The sequence below is a fragment of the Pristis pectinata genome, chromosome 2 (genome assembly GCF_009764475.1).
Source record: "Pristis pectinata isolate sPriPec2 chromosome 2, sPriPec2.1.pri, whole genome shotgun sequence".
NCBI classification, from domain to species: Eukaryota; Metazoa; Chordata; class Chondrichthyes; order Rhinopristiformes; family Pristidae; genus Pristis; species Pristis pectinata.
The window spans coordinates 81,573,059-81,585,765 of record NC_067406.1 but is presented as its reverse complement, the minus strand read 5'-3'; the positions used below and the strand labels follow the sequence as shown (position 1 = coordinate 81,585,765).

The following is a 12,707-nucleotide window of genomic DNA, read 5'->3' as shown; positions in this document are numbered from 1 at the left end:
AGCACAGACATAAGGCTCACCGGTCTGTAATTCCCTGGGCTATCCCTACTACCTTTTTTGATCAAGGGGACAACATTCGCCACCCTCCAATCCTCCGGCACCATCCCCGTGGACAACGAGGACTCAAAGATCCTTACCAGCGGTTCAACAATCTCCTCCCTCGCCTCTCGAAGCAGCCTGGGGAAAATCCTGTCAGGCCCTGGAGATTTATCTGTCTTGATATTATTTAACAACTTCAACACATCCTCTCTCTTGATATCTACAACCTCGAGAACATTACCCTTACCAACACTCCCTTCCACATCATCAAGACCCCTCTCCTTGGTGAATACCGAAGAGAAGTATTCATTGAGAACTTCTCCCACTTCCGCCGCCTCCAGGCACATTCTCCCACCTTTGTCTTTAATTGGACCTACCTTTACCCGAGCCATCCTCCTACCCTTCACGTATGTGAAAAAGGCCTTGGGATTTTCCTTAACCTTACTCGCCAATGCTTTTTCATGTCCCCTTCTAGCTCTCCTCAGCCCTTTCTTAAGTTCCTTCCTCGCTACTCTATATTCCTCATGGGCCCTGTCTGAATTTTGCTGCTTGTACCTTATGTATGCTACCTTCTTCTCCCTAACTAGTCGTTCAACCTCTCTCGTCACCCACGGCTCCTTCACCCTGCCATTCCTTCTCTGCCTCACCGGGACATATTTATCCCTAACATCCTGCATAAGATTCCTGAACATTGACCACATCTCCATGGTACATTTCCCTTCAAAAAGGACATCCCACTTTACACTCCCAAGTTCTCTCCTTAAAGACTCATAGTTCGCCCCTCCCCAATTAAATATCTTCTTGTCCTCTCTGCACCTGTCCCTGTCCATGACAATTTTAAAGGTTATGGAGCAATGGTTACTGTCCCCCACGTCCATCACCACTCATTTCCCCCACTTCCTTAGCTTCCATTGTTTTCTCCACAGTAAAAGCTGTAGAGAAATATTCATTAAAAATCTTTCCCATTTTCTTTTGTTTCACACACAAACAGCAATGCTAATTTTTAATGGGACCTATTCTCTCCCTAGCCACCCTTTTACTCTTAATTATCTATAGAATCTCTTGACATTTGCTTTACCTTGCCTGCCAGATCCCTCTCATATCCTCTTTTTGCCCTCCTAACTTCTCTCTTAGGTGCACTCTTACACTCCTTGTAGTCATCAAGAGATTCACTAGTTCCTAATCGCTGATGGGCAATGTATGCCTCCATTTTTTTCTTAACCAGAGCCTCAATATCGCTCGTCAGCCAGGTTTCCCAAAACCTGCAGGCTTGCCCTTCACCCTAACAGGAACATGCAAGTCTGAACTCTTGACATCGCACTTTTAAAAGCCTCTCACTTGGCAGATGCTCCTTTCCTTGCAAATAAGCTTGCCTAATCAACCTCTGCAAGATCCCACCTAATGGCTCCAAAATTTGCTCTGCACCCAGTTCAGGACCTTAACCTGTGAACTAGTCATATCCTTCACTATAGCTATTTTAAAACTAATAGAGTTATGGTTACTGGACCTAATGTACTCGCTGACGGACACTTCTGCCACTTGCCCTACCTTATTTCTTAGGAGGACGTCTAGTGTCGCACCCTCTCTTATAGGTCCCTCTATATATTGATAAAGGAAGCTTTCTTGGACACATTTCACAATTCGACTCCGTCCAAGCCTTTTACACTGTGAACGGCTCAGTTGATATTTGGGAAGTTAAAGATCTCCCACTAATACTATCATGTACTCTGCCCTGAGTGGCTCATTTCCTTACAAACTGTCTACAAATTACAAGCCAAAACTGTCATGCAGTTAAAACACCAGTTTTAATATCCATCCGTCCAATACTGATGTCCACAGTTTGAATGATCTTTTGACAGCACAGCACAACTCATCAAAGTTATTTGTCTGTATTTCCCTTTTCATCTAAAAAGACATGTCATGTGAACACAACCTCCTCCAAATTCACTTCCATTTGGACTTTCATGTCCAGTGTCCTATTATTATCATCGCTGAGTCAACATCTTGGAAATCTCTAAGTAACATTGATTTAGAAGCAATGTTATCTGCAAGGAGTGCAGCATTTCAATGAGAAGGCTCATCACTACTCTTCTAAGAGAAGGCCAATAAATGCAGTCCTACCAGTGCTTCTCAAGGACCAGCTACTCATAATATGCCATTTCTGACACCCGGGAGATCGTAACTGGGAATTTAAGACCTGGTTGAGAAATTCAATGACAGATTAATTGTTTATTGATGCACCGTGTGATTGGACTGCAGAGTCAAATTGATCCCTGAATGCAATCATGACTTCCCAGCACACGTGGCACACATTAGGTAAGTAGGGCATGCAACAGGCAATCACTATGCAACATACATGTAACATAGTTGTTTGCTACATTGAAAATGGATAGAAACAGAAAAGTGGACCATGACAGAAAGAAGCAGACCTTCTTGGTATGTGACTTCAAATGATAAACTTCATTACAACTTTGTTGAGGATTCCATTACAGAAGTCTTCAATAGATTCTGTTCAGAAATAATAAAGGATCAGATTTATGATTATTACTCAGGCAAAGCCTTCTACCTCATTTTGTTTGGGGAGTAGAGTGATTGCTCTACTCCTAAATCTCCACTTCTCCTACCATAATTTCTAATCCAGCATCTAAGAAATTGGAGCTTGCATATTGCAGTTCATAGGCCACTTCATTGTTTCCATAAGTGGTTCTGCTTGTGAACTGGCACATGAAGAGCATCAGCCAAAATCGCACATTGCGTAGTTTAGCTCATGGTTCACCTGCTGTTCATATGCACAGCCGCACATAAACATTGGATGGATGCTACTTAGATATATGAATTCTGACAGGGTGTACATGCATTAAAATCACTCACAAATAGTAAACTGGTGTCTGTCTCCTGTGCAGCAACATTTCAGCATAAATGAATTTCAAGTCTATCTCTATCATTCATTTAAATAGCAAAAGAAATCCCACCACATATATCTTTATCCCTTTATCTACTAATGAACATTTCTGTTACCTAGAATGGTATTTTCCTTTCTCAATTAAACAACAAAACTAAAGAACGAAAAATGCAGGAATTTAATATTTCAAAAATATTTCAGAAAATGCTTCTCTTGAATTATTTGGAAAAGGTCAAATATCCCATAATAATCAACTTTTCTAAAGTAAATTATTTTGCTTCAGATATGCACTCATTGGCCTCAAACTTTGTGAAGCAATATTTCCCCTGTTATGTACCTGAATAACAATGCAGGCTGCCCATGGAAAATCAGGCAAGTCTGTTCCCAGGGCAAAGATCAGCAGATCAGTGAAATATGTTCATCGTGTTCAATTGAATTTGATATGGAACTACTTTATACTCCTAAAAAACAAGAGCATTGTTCAAAATTAGCAATGATAGATATCTAAAGAGTTAAATGATATAATACTATTGGGAAAACGCACAACTGGGAGGGATACAAACAACAACAAAAGGTGACAAATCAGCAGGAGCTACAAAAATGGAGTGTGAAAATAAGCAAGGAACATTAAATCAACACAAAATTATTTTACAATTGGGGAAAAGCAGGTGCAATGTAGGCCCCTTTGAAAACCAACAAAGGGAATGTTATAAGTGAAAATAAGCAAAATGACAGATAAATAGATTAACTATTTTGCATTAACATTGACAGCAGAGAAAGAGAGAGCATTCTGGACTTCCCAAGGAAAATAAATATTCCAAGTAAAGTAAATATTCTGTCAGAGATAGAGCTCATCAAGTTCAAGCAAACAAGATAATGGTAATGTAGGAACAAATCTTACTAAAATGTGAAAAATTTCCAGGTTTAAATGGTTTCCATCCCAGGAATAATTTTTAAAAAATGTTCCAGAATATTGCAAATCCCATAACTATTGAATCAAAAACATTCCTTTGGATTAGAAAATTGTGCACATCATCTGACATTTAAGATGAAAGATGGAAACAAAGCTTTATGATCCAGTAAGTCTAACATCTGCTGTCAAGAAATTACTTGTTTATAATTAAAGATAGGGTGCCTGGTCACCTTGAAATTGTTCAGCTGGTCAGAGATAGCCAGTGTGAGTTTGTAAAGTTTATATCATGCCTGATATAACTGATTGTTTTTGAAGAGATGACGAAAGTGGGGGACATGGAAATTACTATAGATATATATACTTGTATATATATATATATATATATATATATATATATATATATATATAAGTGTGTGTGTATATATATATATACTTGAGCAGATTCTCTTAGAAACTGTCAGCAAAAGTTATGTTGGAGGTAGGTTATTGACCTGGTTAGGAAAATGACTTGAGTGGCAGGAAATAGAAGATAGAGATTGGGGACAGGTTCTTTAACTGGAAGAATTTGACAAGTGATTTCCTTCAGTGACCTTGTTGGGGCCTCAAACATTAATTATATTTCAAAAGTTATGTATCAAGGTTTGCTAACAATGGAATGACAGGCAGCATTGTATAAAGTGTAAATGGAAGCATAAAGATACAAAGCAATATTAATAGGTTAAACCACTAGACAAATGTGTTGCATATGAAAATCCACAGAGGCAAATGGGAAAATTTTAGACCAAAGGAGTTGTAATAGATTACTGTTTAATGGTGATTTAGCAAGAAACAGCAGATGTCTTAAGACACAGGGTCCAGCTCATTAGCGTGTTATGTGCAGATGCAAAAGTTACAAAAAGTGCTAATATAGAACCTGGTCTTTTTCATTTTATCCAATGGACCAGAACAAAACAGCGCAGAATGTTGGTTACAATGTTCCAAAGCCTGGAATGTTGGGAGCAGTTCTGGCACTCCCTCTGAGGATGGAGCCTAGAACCTCCTAGGTGCTATATGAATACAAACACTTTAAAACACGTATTTTTGTCCCATGAATAATCTCAAAATACTTATTACTTAATAGCACATCATGGATCTCTTTCTAAATGTTGGCTAATACCAAGTCTAAAAGCAATCGCACGCCATTTCACCACAATATTGTACACTCATATTTAATCCAAACTGCTGCTCTGGATCTGATTTGGGATGGTAGGATTGATTTATGTAGGTGCTTTGACACTCTGGTCTGAATGCTCAGAAGTTCAGTAACATTCTGAAAGAGAACAAGCAAATGGTTAATATAACCTTTCAGGGGAAAATATACTTCACCCCTTACTCTTAGGAAGAACAATCAATTAGGAGATGATTGGATGCATGAATATTCCTGATAGCAGTCAAGAGATGGATCTCACTGTTGACCTTCAAGAAATCTGTCTGGACAGGCCAAGTGGACTCTATGGCATAGATTTTCCTATTACAGACCTGATTCACAACCAGGTACAGGGGATCTGTGGAATTCAGCAAGAGTAATGTTATCAAGCCGGCTGAGCTATAAACCAGACTGAAGAAGTCGTACACCTGCAAACTGAGAAGTAAAATGCATCAATTTATTCAAATTGTTAAACATTTTACAGATACAAAATATAAATTTGGATTTGTGACATAAAGGTGGAAGTTAAGAACAAACACTAATTTGCGAATTTTACTCTGAGGCAAAGGGAATTTTGGAACATAGAACAGAGAACATTACAGCACAGTAATGGCCCACAATGTTGTGCTGACATTTTATCCTGCTCTAAGATCTATCTAACCCTTCCCTCCCACATAGACCCCCATTACTCTATCATTCATGTGTCTATCAGTCTCTTAAATGTCCCAAATATATCTGCCCCCACAACCTCTGCTGGCAGTGCCTTCCACACACCCACCACTCTCTGTGTGAAAATCTTACCCCTGACGTCCCTCTTATATCTTCCTTCAATCACCTTAAAATTTTATTCTGAAGAGATGACAATCCACACATACAGAGCCTCAAAGGTTGTCCAATGGTACCTCAGTAATTTGTTAGCCTAGTACACCTCATTCAGCAATGTTTTTACATTGAGAATAGGGGAAACAATGAATCACATCAAATCACTGATCCCATATTGATTGCACCTGCCATTCTGCAACAGCCCAGATTGTGTAGGAGCAGGCCTTCATTTACTTTTGGATTTTTAGATGTAACTGCCATGGACAGCAGCTTTCCTTGCGGTGTGTATTGAGTAATAGCCAGCAGCCGTTAGTTCTATGCCACTGAGTTGAGATGCTGCTCCCAATATTGCATGTACACTGTAAAATTTATCAATTCAACTAATATTCCTCCCCCCCCCACCCCCCACCCCTACGACAGCCACTCTTAAACCTGCGACAAAATTTAGCCCTAATTCCTCCCATAAAACGGAATGGGATAATAACAATTAATTAAAAATAAGAGTGGGCATTTCACCACTTTTCCTAATCGTTTTATGTTAAACAGTGTGTCCGCAATTGTTCAAAAAGCGAATGAAAGCCACTGTATAAAGACGTTTGAGCAGGTTTTTTTTCGGAGTGCAAAACCCTGAGAAGCTGGCGGAGCCAAAGGGACATTCCAATAGCGTTTGGTCCGCAACATTCGCTTGCTCTTCACTGATAGATGATTTGGCGACAGAGTGAATAGCATTTTGTAAAAAGGTATCGCGACCTCCTAAAGGTTATCAAGAGGGAAGCAACGTTATTGAGAGTTAGTGACAGCTTTCAGGAAGTAGCCTGAATTGTGCGCAATGGGCTGTCATACTGCTTAGCGCGCCACTCAATAATTATGCCCTCAAATCTAGTGTCATTATTGTGGTCGGGACAACGATAACAGAAACGCACGCATTGTCCTTACCTTTGTGTAGTTTGGGTTTAACCCATTACAGAACAGCTTCATGTGCACTTGCTTTATTTTAATGTTCAGTCATTGTTGTGGGTTATACATTTAAATGGCGGTCCATATTTATGGATGCTTGCCGAAGAGTTTAGTTCTGGTCCTTTAGCAAGAGGGAAATTGTCAGTGAGTTTCATTTCTTAATAATTTAGAGCAATCACTTGCGCTTCACTTCAAAAAATAGGTCCTAGCAATTGTCGGTCTGCCCAGATTATCCAGCTAAATTGAAAGCTTCCCCTTGGATTAACGTTTAATAGACATCCGAAAATAACAGAGTGGATATCTACTCCGGCAAATGGTTTGTTTAGTTTATGCCGCCCTGAATAAATACAAACAGGATTATGAGTGTGATAAAAGAGATTTTTTTTCTCCAGGCACCGACAAGCTGACGCCGCTCCTGTTTACTCCATTAGCTCCATTACAACTGACAGTGAGATCCCACTGACGGTTGTTGCTGACCAATAGTCGAGAGAATGATGAGAACTAACAGCCTTCAACATCCCAAGTACAGACAAGTTTACAATTGTGATTTCTCCAGTATTTCCCAGCCACGTTTCCCACAAGAATATCGATTCGCACAACTGACGTATAACAATAAAAGCCAGATAATCTGTTCCGGGGAAGGATCGCATAAGAGATTACAGCACGGTGAGGCATGATTCAATCATTTGTAGAACACTTACTGGGCGCTTTGGGGATTTTCTATAAATGATAGCGGCGGATCAGGTCTAGAGCAAAAGACGCCGCACAAAATAAGCACCACTGCCTGACAAAACTAATCTATCTAATTTATGATGCGCTCACTGATCATTGACTAGGGTGCCAACTTTAAAAACGAAGTTCGAATGCGTCAAAATGTTGGGGGCCGAGCAGTTTAAGAAGTTCGACTGCAATTACTTATCCTGCCTTAAGCATAATCAAGCATAATCAAGTCGGCGTATTTCTTAAAAGTATTGAAAAAAGTCGATTCTACCAGACGTACTGCTATATATAATATAATTCAAATTCGTCTCTATGCCACATAGTTAAACCATCTGTGGCATCCATAGCTTCCTGTATTATTAAGCAGGGGTGTATTGTTTTTCTTGGTCATGGACAATGGCGATTAAGCATTATGATGATAAGAGTATTGCCATAGAGAAATTAACCTAAAGCCAAATCCACAAAAGGGCAAGGTCCTTCCGAAACAGGCCCACCTTGTACTGTTTTATGGGATAGAAAATCGCTGGAGTCCACAGAGTTTTCTTTCCACAAGTGCCCACAATTCCTGCTCTTTTAACTCCTGCTCTTTTAACTTTAAGGTATGAACTCTCTTCTGGGAGATCAACAAACGTTTGCTCTATTAAACAATACGGTGACCACACAGACTTCTATCAGGATCTGGATTTTTGGCGGCAGCAGCGGAACCACTGCGAAGAAAGCGCCCGCTGAGGGGATGGATCAATTTTGCTGAGATTTTAAAGACCTTTGGAAGCTGCAAGAGAAATGCTATCAAGGCCAAAGGGACCAGCTTTTGCCGAGTATGATTTGTTATGTAGTTTGCTGCTAATAATTCACTTATTGACAACATTCCCATCACCAAGATCATTCAGTTCCTCACCTTTCTGGAATTCGGTCAGTAATTGGTTAACCGGTCTTCTTGACTGAGAGCCTATCTGAAACTTGTATGGTCGCTATTGATGTGCATCAGAATGTGCAATGCAGGCAAATATATATAACACGACTCTATAGATAGAACTCAAGAACATAAATATATAGTGTTTCAGGTACATGGTACCGGTCGTACCCAATCGTGTCAAAACTTCTAAATACATTCGGTTGTCGGCTCTGAGTTAACTGAGACGGGAAAGAAATGCTTAATTCCGCACATTTAATGAAGGAGCTATTAACTCTCTCAAGCTTGCTTTCTGCTGAATCCTGGGAAGCGACGTATCCCAGTTTTTATTCATAAACTGCCGGGGTTTAAACACGGCATTTTCAATTAAATAATATTATCACTTTCAGTCATTTTAACATGTCCTTAACACATAGTTTTATTAACTGATGGGAGGTTACAAAAATATTTCTGATATTGAGATGGCAATTCCAAGAGACTACACATTTATAACTATTGTATACAGTCCTGAGCCAAACCATCGGCCTGGGATGAACCTATAACCAAACGTATTAGCCTTCTTATTTTGGAAATCATATGTCGTGCACACGCGTTACAAATAGGCCAACCCCTCAACATAATTAAACTAATATAATAAATAAAACGACTTTTTCCTCACGCATTTTATTCAAATTTCTTACCATTCCAAAAGAATGTATCTCTTCATTCATAAATTGAAAATTGTTCGTATCTGTGCTAAAGTCATGAACTCCACTGCCTCTTCTAGTTTGCCAGTGCAGGCTAACTATAACCTTCACCAAGCTCTGATTCCATGGAAGTTTCCTTGCAAAGCCGACATCCCTGCGCCTTGGTGGGCCTGAGATTGTGTTGCAGGGTAACTCATGTTGCCAACGTTGAAATTCATGCTCATATTGACAAAAGGACTGGCAGAGGCACTTTGTTGCACCGGAGGCATGCTCGAATACATGCAACTGTAGTCTCCTTCACAGGTGCCGGAGCTGCAGCTGGGGTAAATACTGTAGCTGTATGGGGCGACGCTAACATTATATGGGGTGCTGTATGAAGGGGGTGCTCCCAGACAAGACTTTCCATCACGAACCAACACAGGCACCGCAACCCGGCGAGGAGCAGGAGGGGATGCGCCAAACTCTAAGTGTTTATCCTGGCGCTGCCGCTTGCATTTATATCGGCGATTCTGGAACCAGATCTTGACCTGGGTCGAGGTAAGTTTTAACACGTTTGCCAGGTGATCTCTCTCGGGGGCGGATAGGTATCTTTGCTGCTTGAATCGTCTCTCCAATTCGTAGACCTGGGCTTGAGAAAACAAGACCCGCGGTTTTCGGCGAATTCTCCGCACTGGGACTTCGAAATCTTCATTTTTCTTCCCTCCTGGTATTATACTCTTTTCCATCGGTTTTGCTTCTGGATCTTAACACAAACGTGGAATATTAAAAAAAACAAAACAAAGATTCTTTTGAATCGCGCATAGGTAAAGCTAGAAAATAGTCTCGACCTATGCAGAGTGGATATTCTGTTCTCATTTGACATTTTGCTTGAAACTTGCTGAAATTCAGCACGAAACTGCGGATTGCGGAAGAAATGGAGATAGCCATAAATGGCAGGCCACAACTTTTCCAATCCTGCATCATTTGCTTCAATATTTGTACCCCACGTTGATTGACCCATAATAAAATTAAACAAGTTACATTTTTTTTGAAGTTCCGGTTAATTGTCTGTCCGCTTCCTGAAGTTTGAACAAGAGCTGTCACATAATCAAGGTCTGAGTACCTACCGTACTGTGAACTCGCTAATCTCCCATACTTGCTGCATCGCTCAGTTCAATTCAATAAACAATCAATGTCGGGAATTCATATTAATAACAATTATTACCCTATTTCTCTACAAACTTAAAATTATCAAGGAAACTGCAGCAAATTTAATGCTGTCCTTACTTTATATCGGCGCAGGTTCCAAACACACACGGGGGCCGCAATGTGTTGCACTGAAGATACTTCAACATAATTTGGATTGCAGAGTTAAGGAGAAGGCGATCAAGGTCAGGAATTTACTGAGCGAAATTTCGCGGCTAAATTGGTTCGGTTAATACAAATCAATCTCATGCATGCGTGCATCTGTCTAATAGCTTGGACGTGTGGATTTATGTAGCTCCTTCACCTATTATTAATTAACAATTAGTTCTTTAATGATAGTCGTAATGTCATACAGCACGGAAAAAGTCCTTCTGCCCACCAAGCCCCCCCCCCCCCCCACCTCACCCGACCATCTAACATTCATTACTAAAGGAAGAAGTTCTATTCGTTGAAAATAACGGTATTCACCCAAGTGTCATACTTACCTTGAGGGTTGTTTTGGAAAGAGAAGTCCATCCGCAGTTCGCTGGAGTTCTGGGCATTGTTTATATCCAGACTAGATGAAAGTGTTGCATGATTCCTTTGGCCAGGGAATTTGATCACCTCATCTCCAAGGCCTTGGCTGGGAGTGTATTTGGCCTGATTTACTGGCTCCAACATGCAAGAAGAAGGTAGACCGTCCAGAGATACGTTCAGGAGATCTGGACTCCGTTGTTTTTGCTGGTGATGTTCTAGATTTAAAATATCCTTTACAGAGAATGGTGTGCTCGATGCTGCGGGACTCGGAATCATCTCGGGATAATCGCTGGTTTGCAAAAGTTCTCCCAAACTGTTAGGAGGACCGTGTGAGAATTCTGACATACATTACTGATTTAATGACGCAAGTTTTACTGGCGCTTTCTCAGTTGAGGAGCAGCTGACGTTAACAGAGGCAGAGCCCGAAGGCTTCTAGTTAAATATAGAGATTTCTATTGGTCGCAAGTTACTATGAGCAAACATGGTTTTATACCAAGCGGCCAGTTTTTTTTCACTTGAGGAATTAAGCGACAAACAGTTTATTTAAAACTCGTGTAATCATGTGTCTGGTTTCCATCAAGACCGTTGAAATATCAAAAAAAGTACATTTTTGTTTATTCTCTGCAAAATTATCCACATAGCAAAAAAAATCCGTAAGGTTATACTTTAACGAGAGAAAATTATTTGGCAGTTTTCGAAATTTGGACGTTGTTTTAAAGAATATAAATATCTTAGTTGACAAACACAGGCATCCCATTACGTATACAGCTTTACAAGATCCAAAAGGTATATGCAGTAAATATTTGTACAATAAATATTACAAAATTCACCTCAACAATAATAACAATGCACTGCAAGTTTTAGACAGCAAATAAATCTAAACAACGAGATTCTTTCACGACTGTATGCAGCGGAGGGTCCTTTTGGTTCATTGAGCGTGGTGTGAATTTAACCCAAGCTTTTCATTTGAAACTGTTTTTCTATAAATTGTGAAGGTACCCAGATAATCACAACAGTTTTGCCTTCTTCAGTCTTTTCGAAAACAGTGGCAATCTGATTGCATTTTATATATGTAGATTCCAGTAGCATTTGCATTGGTGTTAATTTCCTTATTCTGTTCTGTATTGAGTTAGCCCAATAACAACAAAATGGCCAACGATCTCAAAACACATTTAAGAGCAATGTGGAATGAAAAAGGAATTATATAATTTTTGAAAACGCGCTTGCACTTTCAATTGACCTAACAAATATTGGAAGCTTCAATAGTCAAGTGAATGATGTTTTCGTGAAAAACAGGAGTTTTAATGTGGCTGCAATCTCCAGGAATCCAAGAGGGGAAATAACGGACTTGCTTCAATAGCTTCTAAGTAATGGTTTGGCTCAACCAAACAGATCACAAAAAAGATACTGGTTACATTAAAGCTGTCTGTTTATTTCTGTACTTCAAATTGAAGAGGCTCTCTTTAATGCGCGCTGATTAGGAGAATGATTACTGCAGTAATAAATTTCTTCGCAGAATAGGTTTTACTATCGTTATGGCAAATAATTAGGATTTAAACACTACACAATATTTATTGTATTCTAAGAATACAAATCAGCTAATTGTGAGACTTCATTTTTTTCTTTAGAGGAGTGTGGTCTGACACAGCTCGCAGCGGTTTTAATGATTGACATCATCATAGATATAACGTCCCATGGATTATAGGGCGTGATAGGTGCTGATATGAAATCTCTCCCTCACTCAGTTTGCATTCTGAAAAGGAAACTGTCAAGTTGCATATCAGTCTTTCTCTCTGAGTAATTGGAAGCCGAGTAGTTAAAAGGAGAGAGAGAGAGAGAGAGAGAGAGAGCTAAAGCGCGAATCTCTG

At 39.8% G+C, this 12,707-nt stretch overlaps 1 protein-coding gene across 1 annotated transcript; it reads right to left on the bottom strand.

Moving 5' to 3' along the window:
* Positions 1-9,245: 9,245 nt before the first annotated feature.
* On the bottom strand, positions 9,246-11,115 carry LOC127584002 (homeobox protein Nkx-2.5-like). Its single transcript, XM_052040497.1, has 2 exons — positions 10,809-11,115; positions 9,246-9,880 (listed from the first exon to the last, which is right to left on the bottom strand). The coding sequence occupies exons 1-2, from the start codon at positions 11,113-11,115 to the stop codon at positions 9,246-9,248; spliced, it is 942 nt and encodes a 313-aa protein (XP_051896457.1).
* Between the last annotated feature and the right edge of the window lie 1,592 nt (positions 11,116-12,707).